The sequence below is a fragment of the Leptonychotes weddellii genome, chromosome 13 (assembly GCF_054177405.1).
Source record: "Leptonychotes weddellii isolate Sample4059 chromosome 13, ASM5417740v2, whole genome shotgun sequence".
Taxonomy (NCBI): Eukaryota; Metazoa; Chordata; class Mammalia; order Carnivora; family Phocidae; genus Leptonychotes; species Leptonychotes weddellii.
Genome location: NC_138381.1, coordinates 62,302,691 through 62,323,141, shown reverse-complemented (window position 1 = coordinate 62,323,141; position 20,451 = coordinate 62,302,691). Strand labels below are relative to the sequence as shown.

General features: G+C 37.1%; 1 protein-coding gene across 1 annotated transcript in view; it reads right to left on the bottom strand.

Annotated features, from left to right (window-relative positions):
• Positions 1-285: 285 nt before the first annotated feature.
• LOC145716832 (tetratricopeptide repeat protein 28-like) overlaps positions 286-20,451 on the bottom strand; it is a 46,091-nt gene continuing 25,925 nt past the window's right edge. The window contains exons 2-3 of the mRNA XM_081801915.1: positions 15,257-15,535; positions 286-677 (exon numbers count right to left, since the gene is read on the bottom strand). Of these exons, the coding sequence (XP_081658041.1) occupies positions 669-677; positions 15,257-15,535 (288 nt within the window). The 3' untranslated portion in view covers positions 286-668. The remainder of the gene's footprint in view (positions 678-15,256; positions 15,536-20,451) is intronic.

The following is a 20,451-nucleotide window of genomic DNA, read 5'->3' as shown; positions in this document are numbered from 1 at the left end:
GAGAATATCAAATAGAACTTTTTGATAGAACTTGTATGATTTAAAAGACAGTGGCATAAAGCAGTAATATAAGACTATGCTGATGGGCTTATAATGATGAAAGATGTAATTTGTATGACACTCGTAGCACAATAGATAAGGGAATGGAGCTATACCGGAGCAAAGTTTTTCTATGCTATTAAGTTGAGGGGTTCCTGGCTGGCTCAGTCAGAAGAGCATGCAACTCTTGATCTTGGAGTCATGAGTTTGAGCCACACAGGGGGTGCAGAGATTACTTAAATAAATAAAACATTTAAAAATTAAAATTAAAATTAAGTTGATATATATTTAGATGCTAATTATGATCTCTAGAGCAACCACCAAGAAAATAACTAAAAAATATATAGTAAAGGAAACAAGTGAATGTAAATGGTACACTAGAAAATATTTACTTAGCATAAAAGAACAGAAAAAGATATATAGAAATCAAATAACATAGAAATATAGAAAAAAGACATAAAAAATAAGCAACAAGGGGCACGTGGGTGGCTCAGTCGGTTAAGCGTCTGCCTTTAGCTCAGGTCATGGTCCCATGGTCCTGGGATCAAGCCCCACATCGGGCTCCCTGCTCAGCGGGGAGCTTGCTTCTCCATCTCTCTCTCTCTGCCACTCCCCCTGCTTGTGCTCTCTCACTCTCTCTGTCAAATAAATAAAATCTTTAAAAAAACAAACAAAAAAGCAGTTACATTATTAGCAGTTAAATATAAATGGACTTATACTGGGATACTACACAGGACAAAGATTGGAAAAATGGATTTTAAAAAAAATGACCCAACTGTATGCTGTCTATAAAACACTCACTTTAGCTTCCAAGACATAAACAGGTTGAAAAAGAAAGTATGGAAAAAGAGATATCATGCAAGCAGTAACCAAAAGAGAAAGGGAATGGCTCTATTAATTTCAGACAAAATAGATTTTAGGACCAAAATTGTTACTAAAGACAAAGAAGGGTATTCTATAATAATAAAAAGATCAGTCTCCCAGGAAAATATAATAATCATAAAAATATAAATAAACAAAAACAAAGCCCCCAGTATTTTAAAATATAAATTTGGGTTGGTGTTATTTCCAAAAGTCTTTCCATTATTATTCTGTTCTATACGAAGGACTATTTCCATTCTTAAAATTTTATTAGTTGTAATTAGCTATCTATATCCCACAGGATATAGTGGAATTCTTGGGTATGACATTAAAGTCTCTAAATTTGTGTATAAAAAAAAGAAAGAAAGAAAATAAAGTGGATTAGTGGCCTCCAGAAGCTGGGTTGGAGGGCGAATGGGGAGTGACTGTTAATGAGTATGGGTTTTGGGGGGTGGTTAAAATTAGATAATGGCGATGATTGCACAACTCCGTGAATATACTAAATATCACTAAATTGTAAATGTTAAAAGGGCGAATCTTACAGTATGTGAATTACATCTCAATAAAGCTATTTTTTTAAAAAACAAAAACAGGGCGCCTGGGTGGCTCAGTTGGTTAAGCGACTGACTTCGGCTCAGGTCATGGTCCTGGAGTCCTGGGATCGAGTCCCGCATCGGGCTCCCTGCTCGGCAGGGAGCCTGCTTCTCCCTCTGACCCTCCCCCCTCTCATGTGCTCTCTGTCTCTCTCATTCTCTCTGTCTCAAATAAATAAATAAAATCTTTAATTAATAAATAAATAAATAAATAAAAAACAAAAAAGTAAAAAATAAATAAATAAACATATGCATAGGGGCACCTGGGTGGCTCAGTCGTTAAGCGTCTGCTTTCAGCTCAGGTCATGATCCCAGGGCCCTGGGATCGAGCCCCGCATCGGGCTCTCTGCTCAGCAGAAAGCCTGCTTCTCCCTCTGCCTGCCGCTCCCCCTGCTTGTGCTCTCTCTCTCTCTGACAAATAAATAAATAAAATCTTAAAAAAAAAAAACATATGCATAACCTTTAACTAAACTGACCATAAATTAAGTATGTCACCCTTCTAGTTAAAATCTTCTAATGACATCCCATGAGTATCTGAATAAAATATTATATCCTTATAATGGCTTAAAAGGCCCAGCATGACCTGGCTACTGCCCACCTCAACAGTTATCTCCAACCACCTCCTTTTCCCTCACTCACTCACTCACTCACTCACACTCACTGTGCTCCACTGGCCTTTGTGCTGTTTTCTTCAATTGGCCGCATTCAAACTAGCTGTTTATTCTGCCTACAATGCACTTTGCCCACTTCTGGTTCTTTCAAGTCTCATCTGAATCATCTCCTCCCACAAACTCTTTTCCATAACCCTGTCATCCCTTTTTTCTCAGTACTCTCCCATCCTTTTACTCTGTTTGAAATTATCTTCAGAGCATTTATTACTTTCAAACTTTATTATCTGCTTCTCCCCACTGGAATGTTAGTTGTAACTTTGTTCTGCATAGTTCTTGGTTGAATCACTGAGGTTTAGAAGACTGCCAGTGGGGCACCTGGGTAGCTCAGTCAGTTGGGTGACTGACTCTTGATTTCAGCTCAGGTCATGAGCTCAGAGCTGTGAGATCAAGCCCTGTGTCAGACTCCATACTCAACAGGGAGTCGACTTGAGATTCTCTCTCTCCTGCTCCTTCTGCCCCTCCCTACTCCCTGCACACTCTCTCTCTCTAAAAAATAAATAAATCTTAAAAAAAGAACACTGCCTAGCACGCAGAAACATTCAATAAATAAATTTATTTTTTTAAGATTTTATTTATTTGACAGAGAGAGCACAAGCAGAGGGAGCAGCAGAGGGGAAGGGAGAAGCAGGCTGCAGGGCTCCATCCCAGGACCCTGGGATCATGACCTGAGCCAAAGGCAGACGCTTAACCGACTGAGCCACCCAGGTCCCCCAAATAAATTTCTTACTAAAAAAAAAAAAAAAATTGAAATTATAAAAAAAATATATACTCCCAAAAGTGTGTAATTAAGGCACACTATTAAGATTATCTAGCTTAAAAACATTTTTGATGCATTTCTGTTATTAAGCTCCAATGTACTTATTTTTTTAAAAAAAAGCTCCAAGGCATTTAAAACACTCTACTTGTAATAATAAGTCAAAGGCAAATAAATTGCGATGTCAGACTCTGGTTTATATTATAGGAAACTGAAATTGAATAGTCTCCTCAACATCATATGAACATATCAGTGTTAAAACTTGAAAGAGAATTCTGAACTCTTAAGATTTCTTAATTGATGAACTCCTTTGTTTAGGTAAACAGTACAGTAAGTATACTGATTAAGGAAAAATTCTTTAGAATCAGACAAGACTAAAGTCCAACTCTTGTACTCTTCTATTACCCGGATGTTATTTAATCTCTCACTAAGTATAAATGTTCACTTTTGTAAAGCTGGGATAATAATATCTACATAAGATTATTGTGCGTACAGGGGCGCCTGGTGGCTCAGTCGGTTAAGCATCTGCCTTCAGTTCAGGTCATGATCCCAGAGTCCTGGGATCAAGTCCCACATCGGGCTCCTTGCTCAGCAGAAGTCTGCTTCTCCCTCTGCCTGCCCCTCCCCCTGCTTGTGCTTGGGCTCTTGCTCTCTCTCTCTCTCTCCCTTTGACAAATAAGTAAATAAATAAATCTTTAAAAAATAAATAAGATATAGGTAAACCAAAAAGAAACATGAGGCCAAGATATATCTTAACATTTTTTTCTTACATATAACTGTCATCAGGTATAATATCTGACAAAGTGTAATACTCTCTCATCAAGTATTATACTTGATAATAGGATTCTGTCATCAAGTATAATCAATGAATGAGAATATGAGAAGAGCTTTAAATTCATGCAGAAAGAGAAGATATTTATGGTATGCTTTACAATTAATGGGAAAGTCCCCCTGTGGAACTTTCCCTTATATAGTTTTTATATAGTTACACCATATGAAAATCCACCATTCCTTTGGGTTTCTTTTCCTATGGAATCCTTAAAGAATATAACTATTTTGTAACTCATAATTCACACTAAAATTATATAAACTACTTCACAAACAACATGTCTGAATAGATGTGATTCAAGAAAATTCCAAACCAGAAAGATCAAGGGTATAAAGTTAAAATAAAATAGATAAAACTGAAAAGGGATATGTTCTACGAAGGAGGGTATATGATTATGTACCACGCTGTGTATATGATCTGACAAAGAATACTGGGGTAAATTATAAGGATGGCTACAGATTCCTCCATTTCTATATACGTCCTTGGGTAATCCCCTCCTTTGGTGGTTCTGGGCTTGGCCATGTGACTTACCCTGGCCAATGGCATAATAGCATATATGGTACAATCAGACTCACAATATGCTTGTGCATTGCTGCTTCCACTCTCCTGCAGTTGTAGAAATCCTACAATTGCCATGGGAAGAAGCCTAGGAAAACCTGCAAGATGATAAGAGACACATGGCGCAGTTGCTGTTATTCTCCTAGCCAGCAGCATACCAAGTGTCAGAATGTGAGTGAGACAGTCTTAGATGATCCAACCATCAGGCAAACCTCTAGTTGAACTTGAACACATGAGCAAGCCCAGCAGAAATCAGCTGAGTCAGTCCAGATCAGAAAAGCCACTCAGCAGGCATCAGAATCTTGAGCTAAATAAATGGTTGGTTGTTATTTTAAGTCACTGTTTTGGAGTGATTTGTTACAAAGCAAAAACTAGTAGATACAAGTACAGATCAACAATGCATTCTTTTTTTTTTTAATCATGGGAAAGAGGTAGAATACCAAAACAATGAAAAAAGACTAATATGCTAAATTAAAAAAAGAAGACAAATCAACTAAAGACAGTAGCAGAACTATGCTTACCTATAGTAAATGCCTATTAGATATTTATTGAAAACAAATAAATGAAATCAAATAAATGAAATAGAGCACACTTAAAAAAGAGCAAGAGGATCTGATAAGTTATTCAAAAGAGCGTATGTCCTCTATACCTGGCAAAAAATAATTCTTCCTCTTCCCTCTGCAATAGATAGATCTTAATGGAATATTTTATCCATTTCATCATCACACTATTTAAAAAATGATCAGCAGAAACTGCAAGTATTCAGGAGATTACTGAGATTATTATAAAGAGAAGAAAAGTGCTCAAAAGATATGTGGGTAGTTTGACTAAAAGTTATGTGTCTACATACAAATATCATCATGATGATAATGATCATCATTAATAACCATAATATGTTAATAACCTATATGTGAAAAACGCTGTCCTAAGCACCTAACGTTATTGTATTTAATCCTCAATACAACCCTTCAAGGTTTGTGATGTTAACCCAGCTTGCAAATGGGAAAAGTGAGGCATATGGAGGTAAAGCAAGATGTAAGGAGGAAAAACCCAAGCTCCAACTCCAAAGACCCAGCAGTTCTTGCTTCACATGTATATTGTTTCAATATACATGAATTTCAGTCAGTTACCACAGTTAAATGACTCCAAATCCCTACTAATGCAATTTAAATTTCAATTAGCATGGTATATTAACTGTGAGTAAATGCATAAAGTGCAAATGCCGCTGCTGGTTCTTCACTCCACAATTGCTATATAATTAAGAAAGATGCATCCTGATTACTGACGAATCACATCACTTGTTTCAAAGTCTGTGGTGATTGGCCACTGCACATCTGTTTTCAGCTCACACAGAAACAGCAAAAAGGTAGTTGTGTTGCCTCTTTATCTTCCAGTGAGAAACCTATGTGGTCACTTTATAAAAATGGGTTTTTGAAAAAGAATTGAGGAGTAAAGGGGCACCTGGGTGGCCCAGTCAGTTAAGCGTTCCACTCTTGGTTTCAGCTCAGGTCATGATCTCAGGGTCTTGATATTGAGGCCCGCTACCAGCTCGCCATGGAGTCTGCTTGAGATTCTCTCTCTGCCTTCCTCTCAGCCCCTCCCACTCATTCTCTCAAATAAATAAATGTCTTTTAAAAAAAAAGGAATTGAGGAATAAAAATGAGTGCAGCAAAGAAATAAAGAGTGATAATGCTGGAGGTAAAATTCAAATCAAACGTAAAGGGAGTTATAGAAGAAATAGCTGACCATGGGAAAGTTGACACAGCCACTGTTCAAGAGGTCCAGTTGGAAGAACTTAGTGAGGATGAACTTGTCAACATAAATGAGGAAAGTAGTGACAAAAAGGCTGAAATGTTCCAGAGAACGTGATGCTGGCAAAATTACTATAACTACAGGAATGCTCAATCGATAAAGATTAACATTTTAGAAGCCAATCCAAACTAGAAAGTAGTATGACAATTTGCCAAGGCACAGAAAAGATACCCTATATTGTAAGTTATAAGATGAGAAGAAAACAGCGAGCACTGTTCAAATAACTACAGATAAGTTTTCTACAGAAAAATAAAACAAATTCTCAATGTTTCTAACATTTTAAATCACAGTGTACTAAATAAATATTAGTTTTAATAATTTTTCCATTCCTTATACGCTTATAATCCACAGTAAGAGAGTTTTTAGTGTTTTGACAAAAACTTTTAAAGGTCACAGAATAGTCAAAATTGTTGCAAAGTTCACACTGCAAGATTTTTCAGCTTCTACAGTTGTTTCTATGGTAATGTGTTACCATGCAAAGCAAGAACTGCCTGTATGTCCTATTTACATTACACTGTGCTATCTCACTAAACACATGAAAGGTTATAATGTAAGAGATGTGAAAGAAATGTTAGATTCCTTCCACAACTGATTAAAAAGTGGACTAAACATGGGGCGCCTGGGTGGCTCAGTCAGTTAAGCGTCTGCCTTCAACCCAGGTCATGATCCCGGAGTCAAAGGATAGAGTCCCTCATTGGGCTCCCTGCTCAGCAGAGTCCACTTCTCCCTTTGCCCCTCAACCCACTCGTGCTCTCTCTCACTCTGTCTCCCTGTCAAATAAATAAATAAAATTTTTAAAGATTTTATTTATTTGACAGAGAGAGACACAGCAAGAGAGTGAACACAAGCAGGGGGAGTGGGAGAGGAAGAAGCAGGCTTCCCGCCAAGCAGGGAGCCCGATGCGGGGCTCAATCCCATGGGATCATGACCTGAGCCGAAGGCAGACACTTAACGACTGAGCCACCCAGGCGCCCCTAAATAAAATCTCTAAAAAAAAAAAAAAAAGTGGACTAAACCTATTGAGGAATTTGGCTAATTTCAAACAAAAACTTCTAAACTGTTCAAGGGATAAGTTTATGGTCTGTGGTGTCTGCATCCATAGAAGTCTTCAATAAGAAATGTACAATTAATCTCTTAATTTTCTCATTGATTTAGACACTAAGGTTTTAAAAAATAGAAAAAAAATTTAAAAATTTAAGGGGTCCAGCAAGGTCTGGGCTATAAAATAAGTAGAAGACAAATTTTCAAGGAATTTTCAAGCTAGTTTAAGACTCAGATAAAATTCAAGTAACGTCTATATAACAATATAAGCAATTAATTGAAATTAACAATAGACAATGTTATATTCACAGAAGCTCAATGTAGCTTTCAGGGAAAGGTGAGAATTGAACTAGGCTTACTTTACCAAATAACAGAGCAAGGGAGAAAACTCCAGGCACAGAGCTTGGCATAAAAAGGAAGGAAGAAGAAAGAAGAAAAGACTTGATCAACAAGAACAGTAGGTTTGTCAGCACAATAGCAAGAAATAAAGGGGCAAATGAGACCACTTGTGCAGAGCCTTGAATATCAGGTCACTTGGAAACATGGAACAACAGAGTTTCTCATGAGAACATTGTTACGATAAAAAATGTCACAACAAAATAAGAATGAAACTATAATAACCTAGACTGTAATACTGGCTGTGGAAATAAAATGCATAAAATATATATGGACTACATTCAAGAAAGAATGCAGAAGACTTACTGACCAATTCAAAGAATGAAAAAGGAAAAGGAGATAAATACTCTAAATGAATGAGACCAGTAACTGGGAACAATAACCCCAAAAAGAGAACTCCAAACATCAAGAAAGCCGCTGGGTCTAAGGAGGCAAGATGACTTTGTTGGGGATCCACTGAACATAGACCTTATATCACTGGAAAGACATCACTTCTGCTTCCACTAACTACTAAGCAAGATCCTAGTGAACCCACTCCCACACAGAAAACAACTATAAAATCTAGATATAATACAAAAAGGACCTACCTGAAAGCACTGGAGAGTGAAGAGAAAGCAGACAGATTCTGGAGGAAAACAGCTGTGAGGTGAATTCCCAATCAGAGTGGTGAGCAGGGTGACAGGAACAATGTCCTTCTGGCTGAGGAAATCAGAATACTGAAGCACAGGAACCACTGCCTTTGGGCAAGGAAGAAAGCAATCCCAGAAGGAAAAGAACCAGAAAAAAGATACTCAAATTCTGTCTACCTACATCTTTAGTTAACCCTCGAGTTACACAGATATGGAACAAATTTAAAGCAGTTCAAATAAAGACAAAATATCTGCACTGAAACTAGAGCTGCAATTCAAGAAACAAAGTATGCAATACTATTCTAACCAAGATAAAAACCTGCCAAACAACATCAACAACAATGAAAAACTCTCAAGAGAAAAAAATAAATCAACTCAAAAAGTATTCCAAAAAAACCCAATAAACAATAGGAAATGAGTAACAGAGGAACAAAAACAGAGAATACAAAGAAAAAAAATGGTACAGAAAAAAGTCAACACCATCAATAATTACATTAAATGGTAATTGACAAAGATTCCAATTAAAAGGCAGAGACTGACAAAATTTATTTAAAAGGCGAGAAGCAATTATACACTGGTGGCATCTGTGGTGGTAATTATTGTCCTAACATCTATTTTGTTTGATACTAATATATCAAGCACTGGAGAGTGAACCCTTGCACAAGCAAGGGGGAGGCAGAGGGAGAAGGAGAAATAGATTTATTTATCTCTCCCACAAAAGAGATAAATATTAAATATAAAGTCCCAGGGAAGTTGAAAATATATGGGTATAAGAAATGATATATAATGCAAAGAGTAAGTAAAAGAAAGTTGGAGTGGTTATATTAGTATCAAACAAAATAGATGTTAGGACAATAATTACCACCACAGATAAAAAGGGACCTTGCATAGGGGCGCTGGGTAGCTCAGTCGTTAAGCATCTGCCTTCAGCTCAGGTCATGATCCCAGAGTCCTGGGATCGAGCCCCGCATCGGGCTCCCTGTTCAGCGGGAAGCCTGCTTCTCCCTCTCCCACTCCCCCTGCTTGTGTTCCCTCTCTCGCTGTCTCTCTCTGTCAAATAAATAAATAAAATCTTAAAAAAAAAAAAGAGTAGAAATTGATGAAAGAGAAAATGTAGAGTAATACTGAGTATCAATGAAACTAATACCTGATTGAATAGAAAGATGAAAAAAATTGATAAATCTCTAAGCAGACTAATGAGACAAAAGAGAGAAGACATAAATTAACAATATCAGGAATGAAAGAAAGGACATCACTAAAGATCCCACAAAAATTGAAAGGATAATAAGGGAATGTTACTGACAACTTGATACCAATAAACTTGCAACCCAAATTAAACATAAAAATTTACTGAAAGAAACAAAATACCAAACTAATCTAATTAGAATTAGAAAATTTGAATGGTCTTATATCAATCAAAGAAATTGAATTCATAATTAAAACCTTTCCACAAAGAAAAATCCATGTAAAGATAGCTTCCTTGGTGAATTCTACTGAATACTTAAGGAAGAAATAATACCAATCCAACACAAACTCTTTTTTTTTAAAGATTTTATTTATTTACTTGAGAGAGAGAGAAAACGAGAGAGAGAGAGAGAGCACAAGCAAGGGGGGGGCAGAGGGAGAAGGAGAAATAGACGACCCTGCAGAGCAGGGAGCCCGACGTGGGTCATCCCAGGACCACAGGATCATGACCTAAGCCGAAGGCAGACACTTAACCGACTGAGCCACCTAGGTGCCCCTGCCAACATAAACTCTTCCAGAAAATACAAGAAGAGAGAACACTTCACAACTCATTGTATATGGCCAGTATCACTCTGATACTAAAACCAGACAAAGACATCATCAAAAATGAAAATACAGATCAATATACTTCATAAAGATAGATGCAAAAACTCTTAACAATTGGGTGCCTGGGTGGCTCAGTTGGTGAAGCATCTGCCTTCAGCTCACGTCATGATCCCAGGGTCCTGGAATCAAGCCCCACCTGGGGCTCTGTGCTCAGTGGGGAACCTATTTCTCCCTCTCCCTCTGCCTGCTGCTCCCCCTGCTTGTGCACCCACCCTCTCTCTCTGTCAAATAAATAATTTAACTTAATTAAATAAACTCTTGGGGCACCTGGGTGGCTTAGCTGGTTAAGTGACTGTCTTCGGCTCAGGTCATGATCCCAGGGTCTTGGGATCGAGCCCCGCATCAGGCTCCCTGCTCAGCAGGGAACCTGCTTCTCCCTCTCCATCTGCTGCTCCCCCTGCTTGTGTTCTCCTCCTGTCTCTCTGTCAAATAAATAAATAAAATCCTTAAAAACAAAAACACACTTAACAAAATTAGAGCAAATCATATCCAACAATATATAAGAAGGATAAGACATAATGACTAAGTGGTATTTATCCTGTGAATGCAAGGTTGGCTTAACATCCAAAAACAAAATCAATTTAATACTAAAAGACTGAGAAAAAAATTATGATTTCAATAAATGAAGGAAAAAATTGACAAAATTCAGCACTCAGTCATAACAGAAATTGAAGGGAACATCCTCCACTGGATTAAGGACATCATCCTCAACAATAAAAAGCTCAAAGCTTTCCCACTAAGATCAGGAATGACTAAAGTAAGTTGGCTCTCACCATTTCTATTCAAAATTATACTGGATATCCTAACCAGTACAATGGAACAAGAGAAAGAAATAAAAAGCATATGCAAAGAAAGAAAGAACGGTCATTTCTTACAGATTATATAATCATGTACTAAAAAATCCTAAAGCATCTGCAAAAAAATGCCACTAGAACTTAAAAGTGAATTCAACACTGTCACATGAAACAAAGTACAAAAATACATTATATTTCTGTAGACTAGCAATGAAAAAATAGAAAATAGAAAATTTTAGATCAATTTATAATAGCATCAGAAAGCAAAATACTTAAGGGGCACCTGGGTGCCTCAGTAGGTTAAGTGTCTAACTCTTGGTTTCAGCTTAGGTCATGGGGCTCCATGCTCATGGCAGAGTCCACTTGTCCCTCTCCCTCCCCCTCTGTCCTTCCCCCTCTACCCTTCCCCAACTCCATGCACATACATGCACAAGCACGTGCTCTCTCTCTCTCTAAAATAAGTAAATAAAATATTTTTTAAAATAAGCAAAATACTTAGGAATATTTTTTTTAATTGTGCAAGAAGTGAACACTGAAAACTATAAAAAGTTGCGAAGGAAAATGAAAAGAGTACTAAATAAATGGAGAGATATACCATGTTCATGGATTAGAAGACTGAACAATGTTAAAATGGCAATTCTCTCCAAATTGCTCTAAAAGTTCAATGCAATCCCATTAATTTCCCAGTTGGCTTTTGAAGAAATTGATAAGCTGATTTCATAACTTACATTGAAATGCAGAGAGAATAACAAAAACAAACTAGAAAAAGAAAAACAAAGATGGAAGACTCACAATACCTGACGTCAAGACATAAAATAAAAAATAAAAAAGACATAAAATAAAGCTACAGTAATCAAGACAGTGTGGTTAGGGCATAGGACAGATAGACAAATCAATGGAACAAAATAGAGACCAATAATAGCCCCATATTTTTATGGTCAAATGGTTTGTGGCAAAGGTACCAAAGATAATTCAATGGGGAAAGGACAGTCTTTTCAACAAATGTTGCTGGAACATGGTTATCTATACTGAAAAAAAAATAAATAAATCTTGACCTCTATCTCATACCCTGAAAGAATCACAGACATAAAGGTAAAAAACTATAAAAATTCTAGGGGCACCTGGGTGGCTCAGTCGTTAAGCGTCTGCCTTCAGTTCAGGTCATGATCCCAGGGTCCTGGGATCGAGCCCTGCATTGGGCTCCCTGCTCCGCGGGAAGCCTGCTTCTCCCTCTCCCACTCCCCCTGCTTGTGTTCCCTCTCTCACTGTGTCTCTCTCTGTCAAATAAATAAATAAAATCTTTAAAAAAAAAAAAAAACTATAAAAATTCTAGAAAAGAACCTAAGAAAAACTTTATAACCCTGAGTAAGATAAATATTTCTTAAACAGGACACAAAAAGAATGAACATAAACAGACAATAGCTAAGAGACAGGGATAAGTATCATAATTTAGTAATAAGACTGGGCTTATTGTTTTTGGGAGGCTTTCACAGTGCTTTGTTCATACCTCTTTTGCAGCCCATATCAAAGCAAAATCATTTTTCATTCAGACAAAATACACATAAATAAAAGACTCTCTATCCAATCTCTGGAACCCTTGGATGTTTACATAAAAAACTACCACAGAGACAGTTTGGAAGAGAAAGAAATTGGGTTTTATGTTTTCCCTCATCAAACTAGACAATAATGACATTTCAGAGAAACACTTCAGAAAGGCAAAAGGATTATACTGAAAAAGTTAAAAAAGTCAAAATGAAAAAGAAAAGTGAAATGATAAAATTTCAAGACATATCTTTATAACAAAAGAGTACAAGTGAATCTTCTTTTACAGAGTGAGTATATTCCTAGAAAAATAAGTATAAAATCAAGTTTTTTTGAAATGAAAAAGAATTATGCAGCAGTGGAAATTTCTTTATAATTTTATTATGAATCACACTGTATATGAAAACCTGTTCATAATCTCAATAATAAAAACTAATTTATATTTTATATAATTCTAGATACCCCTGTTAAGTTTGCTTAAAGTCAAATATGGAGCTAAATTTTTTTTTTTTTAAGATTTTATTTATTTGACAGAGAGAGACAACAAGAGAGGGAACACGAGCAGAGGGAGTAGGAGAGGGAAAAGCAGGCTTCCCGTGGAGCAGGGAGCCCGATGTGGGGCTCGATCCCAGGACCCTGGGATCATGACCTGAGTCGAAGGCAGACGCTTAACGACTGAGCCACCCAGGCGCCCCTGGAGCTAAAATATTAATGCAACTGTAAATATACAACAACTTCACTTATCATAAAAGGAAAAATATCAGGGGTGCCCCTGGAGCTAAAATATTAATGCAACTGTAAATATACAACTTCACTTATCACAAAAGGAAAAATATCAGGGGCACCTGGGTGGCTCAGTAAGCATCTGCCTTTGGCTCAGATCATGATCCCAGCGTCCCGGATCGAGCCCCGTACCGGGCTCCCTGCTCCACAGGGAGCCTGCTTCTCCCTCTCCCACTCCCCCTGCTTGTGTTCCCTCTCTCGCTGTGTCTCTCTCTGTCAAATAAATAAAATCTTTAATAAAAAAAAAAAGGAAAAAAATCAGAGACTAAACCTTGATAGAAGTTACCTTAAAAGGCTGATTTTTCATCTATAATCATAAAAGTGCACCTTTTAAAGCCATTTTTGTGTGAGTTAAATCACAAGACATTGACAAAAGAAAGTGGAATGACACAGAAAAAGGAAAAGGATAAAAGTTTAAAAGTGTTCACAAACAGGGGGCACCTAAGTGGCAGCTGGTTAAGCGGCGGACTCTTGGTTTCAGCTCACGTGGTGATCTCAGAGTTGTGGGATCAAGCCCCACGTCAGGAGTGTGCTTAAGACTTCTATCCCTCTCCCTCTGCCCCTCCCCGCTGTTCTCACTTGCCCTCTCTGAAATAATCTTTTTTTTTAAGTGTTCACAAATATAAGAAGAATATAAAATAAGTAGATCCAAAAAAGGAAGGAATGGAGATGCTTAATTTGAAAATTAAGCTATTTATCAGGCTCATTGCACCAATACAGACTTTAAAAGAAAAAGGAAATGAGAAAGAGAAGACACATGCCAAGTCTTGCTAGAATAATTTACTGATTTGTACCTTTAATAAAAATGTCACAGTCAAAGCTATTATCTACCAAACACATACTATGAACAAGTAACATATTATCTCTGACTCTTAAGTAGCCTTACAAGATAAGTATCATTATCCCATTTATCTTCACCCTAGAGAGGTTAAGAAATTTACCAAAAGCCATACTGTCATTAACAAAAGAGAAGGAGGGTGCCTGGGTGGCTCAGTCGGTTAAGCGACTGCCTTCGGCTCAGGTCATGATCCTGGAGTCCCGGGATCGAGTCCCGCATCGGGCTCCCTGCTCGGCGGGGGGTCTGCTTCTCCCTCTGACCCTCCCCCCTCTCATGTGCTCTCTCTCATTCTCTCTCTCTCAAATAAATAAATAAAAAATAAAATCTTTAAAAAAAAAAAAAAGAAAAGGAATTTGAACCTGGGTCTGTCCTTTGATAACAGCATTCTAACTCCCAAATGATGTCATATAACAATTTTTTTAAACACTTTGTTTAATCTATAATAATTATAGTTACAAAAGAACTCCTTTAGGGAATTACAAAATACTAAACAATTCATGAGGCAGCAGCAACACTGGAAATTCCACTGAATGAGGACAAAAATACCCACCAGAGTTGAAGTGTAAATTAATATGACTATGACATTAATAAGACAGTAAGGATATTTTTAAAATCTCTAGCAAATATCCATCAACTTTTGTTAACATAACAGAAAGCCAAGAACAGGATCAAATGCTTTTGTGATTCAGTAAAAAAATATCTCAAACATTTCAGCACATCTTAAGAAATATTTTCTAAAATAGACTGGGGGTTAGACGGTGAATAGGCACACTGAAAACAAAGTATGTACAAAGCAAAGATAACTCAAGTCTTAAACTATTCAAAGAAACAGATAATTAAAATGATGTATTAGAAAAAATAAGTTTCTCTGATTAAATACCATCTGAAAACAAGCAGTCATTAACAGGGAATAATAAAATTATTTTAAGTTGAAAGAAAGAAACCATCTCTATCTGAAACATCTGTGCAAAAAGAAGATGTCAAAACCTATACAAATGACTAAAATGTATCCTATCAAGGAGCTAAGTGGAAAAAAAAAATACAAATTCCAAACATACAGGAAAAGAATTAAACTTGAACATGGACAGCAGTTTCCAAGCATTAAAAAGGGAAGCCATTCACTAGTGTAGCAGCTCAATGAGGCCCTTCTACACTTCACTGATATACAGACTATTAAAATATTAATAACTGCAAATTCAATAAAATGTTACATTAAAATAAGAAATCAGCACAAAAGAATCTGTGAAAGTAAATGAAATTTCTACCTTTGGCCATTTGGGATTGAGAAGTCGAGCTTTGATTGCATCATCCAGTGCCTTGTCATACTGCTGGATTTTCATATAGGCTGCAGATCTATTGCTGTATAAGATGCAGTTCTGAGGGTCAACAGCCAAGGCTTCATTGTACAGAACAATAGCTGTGTGAAAATCTCCATCATGACAGGCCTGGTTACTCTGACGAACCTTCTCAACAAATTCAGCTTTGCTCAACAATGGTCCATCAGGACTTCTCCGACCAAGAGTCTTAGCACCAAAGAGAGGAATCTACAAACAAAGAAACTTTGTCAGATAATCCAGAGGGTTTCCTTCTCTGAACTTCAAGAGAACAGGGAAATTCTTCATTGTCTGCTTTACACAGAAAACTTTTGTATCCTGAAAGACAATAAACTTTCCAAGAAGCAGCCAACATATTACCTTGAATACATATATATGTATATGTATGTTTTTATATATACATATGGTTATAAACATATATATTTACATTTTTTTGATTGAGAAAGTGAATGAATGAATGAATACAAAAGAAAACTCAGGCTTTTTTCCTTGGCAATTTACAGTTAATACTAAGGGAGGGCAACTGGCTGGCTCACTCAATAGAGCATGAGACTCTTGATCTCAAGGTCCTAAGTTCGAGCCCCATGTTGTGTGTAGAGATTACATACATACATACAAAAAGTTATATTAAGGGAAAGAATACAAATATAAGCAAAATAGAAAATATGATCTCAATCATATTAAGACGGCTGCACTTAAAAAATGAAAGAAACAAGATCAAAATATTAACTACGCTAAGTTATCCCTGAATATAAAATTATGGTTTATTTTTATTTTGTTAAAATTTTCCCTTATCCTAATGTTATGCAATGACCATAAGTTTTACACTTCTTTTTATTAAAGATTTTATTTATTTGAGAGAGAGAGAGCATGAGAGCTAGAGAGAGAGAGAGTTCGCGCACTAGCAGGGGGGAGGGGTAGAGAGGGAGGGAGAAGCAGACTCCCCACTGAGCAGGGAGCCTGATGCAGAATTTGATCCCAACACCCTGGGATCATGACCTGAGCTGAAGGCAGACACTTAACTGACTGAGCCACCCAGGCGCCCAATTTTAAAATTGAAAAAAATAAAAATAAAAACAAAACTTTTAAAACATAAATTTTAGGAGCACCTGGGTGGCTCAGTCAGGTAAGCATCTGACTCTTGATCTCAGCTCAGGTCTTAATCTCAGGGTGGTAAGTTCAAGCCCTGCACTGGGTTCTGCATTGGCCACGGAGCCTACTTAAAAAAAAAAAATTTAATATATCAATGAATCTTTTTAGACTGGCAAATTTGGTAATTTGGCTACTACCATGGAATTTCAAAGACAAACGCCAGTTTTTGGAAATCAAAAAGAAAAAAAAAAAACCTGCTGTAAACTGTATCTTGGCAATTTAAGACCTGTTTTTTACATTGATTTTTTCCAAATCATTAAGTTTTCTATGACTTAATAATAGTGATCTGAAAACCAAAGGGAGTGAATGAGTCAAACATTACTCATTTTTAAACAGGAAAATCATGAACTGCATCAGAGTCCCAAGAGAAGAAACTTAAGACAGCAGTATCCAGACAGACAGTTCACAATTCTAATGAGGCTCGTCCTGAGTAAAATTAAAACAAAAAGTGTAAAAGTATAATTTGCTTCCCCATGTCTTTCTTTAAGACTAAGTCCAATCCCTCCATTCAAAAGAGGACAGATCTGATATGTAACACACCAATACTTAGAAAAATAATAGAATCCCAAAGAGACATTTGCTTTAAGAAGGACAAATTCCACAGAAAGGAGGAAGAAAGGCAGAGCTGATCTCCTACATAGGCAGCCACTATTTCTCCTCTGTTTACAGGGATATCATGTCCTAGATTTCCAGGACAGTTTGAAACATTAAAATATCCTAGAAATTTCAAATATCAGGGTCCAGTTCTTTTTTTTTTTTTTTTTTTGTATTCATTTAAGAGAGAGAGCACAAGCAAGGGGAGCAGCAGCAGAGGGAGAGGGAGAAACTGACTCCCCGCTAAGCAGGGAGCCCGATGCGGGGCTCGATCCCAGGACCCGATCCCAGGACCCAGAGATCATGACCCAAGCCAAAGGCAGACGCCCAACCATCTGAGTCACCCAGGCACCCCTCAGTGTCCAGTTATATCCCTCAACTCCCTGATACTAGAAGTGGCTAACTAAGAATGTATTCTGGTTAGTTTTTTGTTGTTGTTTTAAACTATGATCATGAAACATACTGCTTGAAAATGAATGGACTAATGTAACATTTAGCAAATAACAAGGATTTTCCTAAAGAGGCTTGATTTTTAATTATTTTATCTACGTAACCAAACCAACATATGAGATACTGACAATGTATAAAACTGATTTCATTTTGGAAAATATACTCATCATGACTCCAAATAAGGGCAGTACTAGCCATAAGTTATGAAAGCCAATCTTGTATTTGAAAACTGAAGGGTATGACATAAAATACAAATAACAGCCTTAAAAAGTAAAATGGTTAGGTTCAAATGTAGCCTAAAGGTGATAAAGACATGTTCCTACTATTAGAGCATTTCCTACTTGTCAGAGTAATAATTTTGGTTCATTGCCAATATAGATAAGAATCAAATTAACAAAAGAAGGGTTCTGGGGTGGCTGGGTGTCTCAGTCAGGTAAGCATTTGACTTCAGTGCAGGTCATGATCTCAGGGTCCTGGAACGGAGTTCCGGTCAGGCTCCATGCTCAGCAGGGAGTCTGATTCTCCCTCTCCCTCTGCCCTTCCCTTATCCACCCCCCACTAGTGCTCTCTTAAATGAATGAATGAATGAATGAATGAATAAATAAATAAATAGTTCTGCATTCTATTACCTCCATATACAGTAACATTTCCCAAAATATGTTCCTCTAAGAGCTCTTAGGTCCTCAGAATACTTGGATGAACAAAGATAAATGAGATTCTACTTTAGTGGAAGAGCTCTCAGAGCTTTTATTTTGTACACTGTGAATCTGAGAGGGGAGAAACCACACATACAAGATCAAAGGATCTTTTTGGTAGAGTATCTTGACAGACAAGAAACTGCTAAAACTCTGATATGAACTGGGGCACCTAGCTGGCTCAGTCAGTAGAGCATGCAACTCTTGATCTCAGGGTCACAAGTTTAAGCCCCATGTTGGGCATAGAGCTTACTTTAAAAAAAAAAAAGCGGGGGGGGGCGTGCCTGGGTGGCTCAGTCGAGTGAGAAGCTGCCTTCGGCTCAGGTCATGATCCCAGGGTCCTGGGATCAAGTCCCGCATCGGGCTCCCTGCTCAGCAGGGGTCTGCTTCTCCCTCTTCTCTGTTCATTCTCTTTCTCTCTCAAATAAATAAATAAAATCTTTAAAAAACCTCTGATGTAAACTATTAAATAAAGCCTCTAGGAGCAAAGTAAAACACCACTGAAAAGTGCAAGTGCAGAAAGATTATAAATACCAGAGAATTCTAACATCATCCTCACCACCAAGTGTCCATAAATTTAAAAGAAAAGAGCACTCTAGTAAGTGTCCAGAAGCTTCTAATTTGTCAAAATATGCCTGTTCCTACTAAGCTAGCTACAATGTGGTCCTTAGGAGGCTAATAAATAGCATTGTGTATAGTTAAAAAAAGGGATATAATTTACCTAGTCCCTCTTTATCCTCTCAGCTACTGAAAAACTCAGCATGACAGAGAGAACAAAAGACTCTTGCATGTATTTTTCAGATTATGTATATATATACATATATATATAAATATATATAAATATATAAATATATATATTTATATTTAAAAATATTTTTTTCAGTTTTTATATATATATATATATAGTACTTGGAATAACTGGCCATATTAAATTCAGAAACAACTGGAGTGAATAGTACTACTTATGGAGATTTTTAAAAATAAAACGAAACTTTAAATCACTATTTACTTAGATAAACTGCTTATGATATTCTTTCATTCCTCATATATTTCACTTATTTACAGTTTATTGATGTCAACATATATTAACATCGTTGATATTTTTCTCTGACCTCTGACAACTCATCTTGAAATGGTAGTGGCAATACAGATGAAATAGGCTCAAAACATACAAATGAAAATAGGCTCAAACATACAGATGAAATAGGCTCAAAATATTCAGCCACATACAATTACCAAACCATAATTGTTCCAGACCAGTTATAAATTTTGATTATTCAAATGAGAGAGAAAAATACTTATCATCCTTTATATAAAAAAATTATAGGTGAATCAAAGAATTAAATGTTTAAATAATGAAATTATTAAAATGAAACACAGAAGAATTTTTCATCATATAAGCTGAGGAAGGCTTTTCTTTTTTTATTTTTTTTAAAGATTTTATTTACTTGACAGAGAGAGACACAGCAAGAGAGGTAACAGAAGCAGGGGGAGTGGGAGAGGGAGAAGCAGGCCTCCCGCCGAGCAGGGAGCCCGATGTGGGGCTTGATCCCAGGACCCCGGGATCACGACCTGAGCCGAAGGCGGATGCTTAACGACTGACCCACCCAGGAGCCCCAGAGGAAGGCCTTTCTAAGTACAACACAAAACCTACAGACATAACAAAAATAAATTTGACAACATAAAAATTTTAAATATCTACATGGGAAAAAAAGATTTAAAAAAAGGAAAAAGATGATTGACAAATCAATTTTAAAAAACTTCGCAACACATAATAAAAGGCTAATTTTCTTACTATATAAAAATGTACAAATAAGAGAAAAAAAAAACAATCTAATGGACATAGGACAATGAACAAAGGATATGCACAGACAGATCATAAGAAAGGAAATCCATACAGCCTTTAAGCATTTTCTTTTTAAGATTTTATTTATTTATTTGACAGAGAGAGACACAGAGAGAGAGGGAACACAAAGGGGGGGGTTGGGAGAGGGAGAAGCAGGCTTCCCGCAGAGCAGGGAGCCCGGTGAGGGGCTCGATCCAAGGACCATAGGATCATGACCTGAGCCAAAGGCAGACGCTTAATGACTGAGCCACCCAGGCGCCCCCTTTAAGCACATTTTTAAATGTGTGACTTCAGGGGCGCCTGGGTGGCTCAGTCGGTTAAGTGTCTGCCTTCGGCTCAGGTCATGATCCCAGGGTCCTGGGATCGAGCCCCGCATCGGGCTCCCTGCT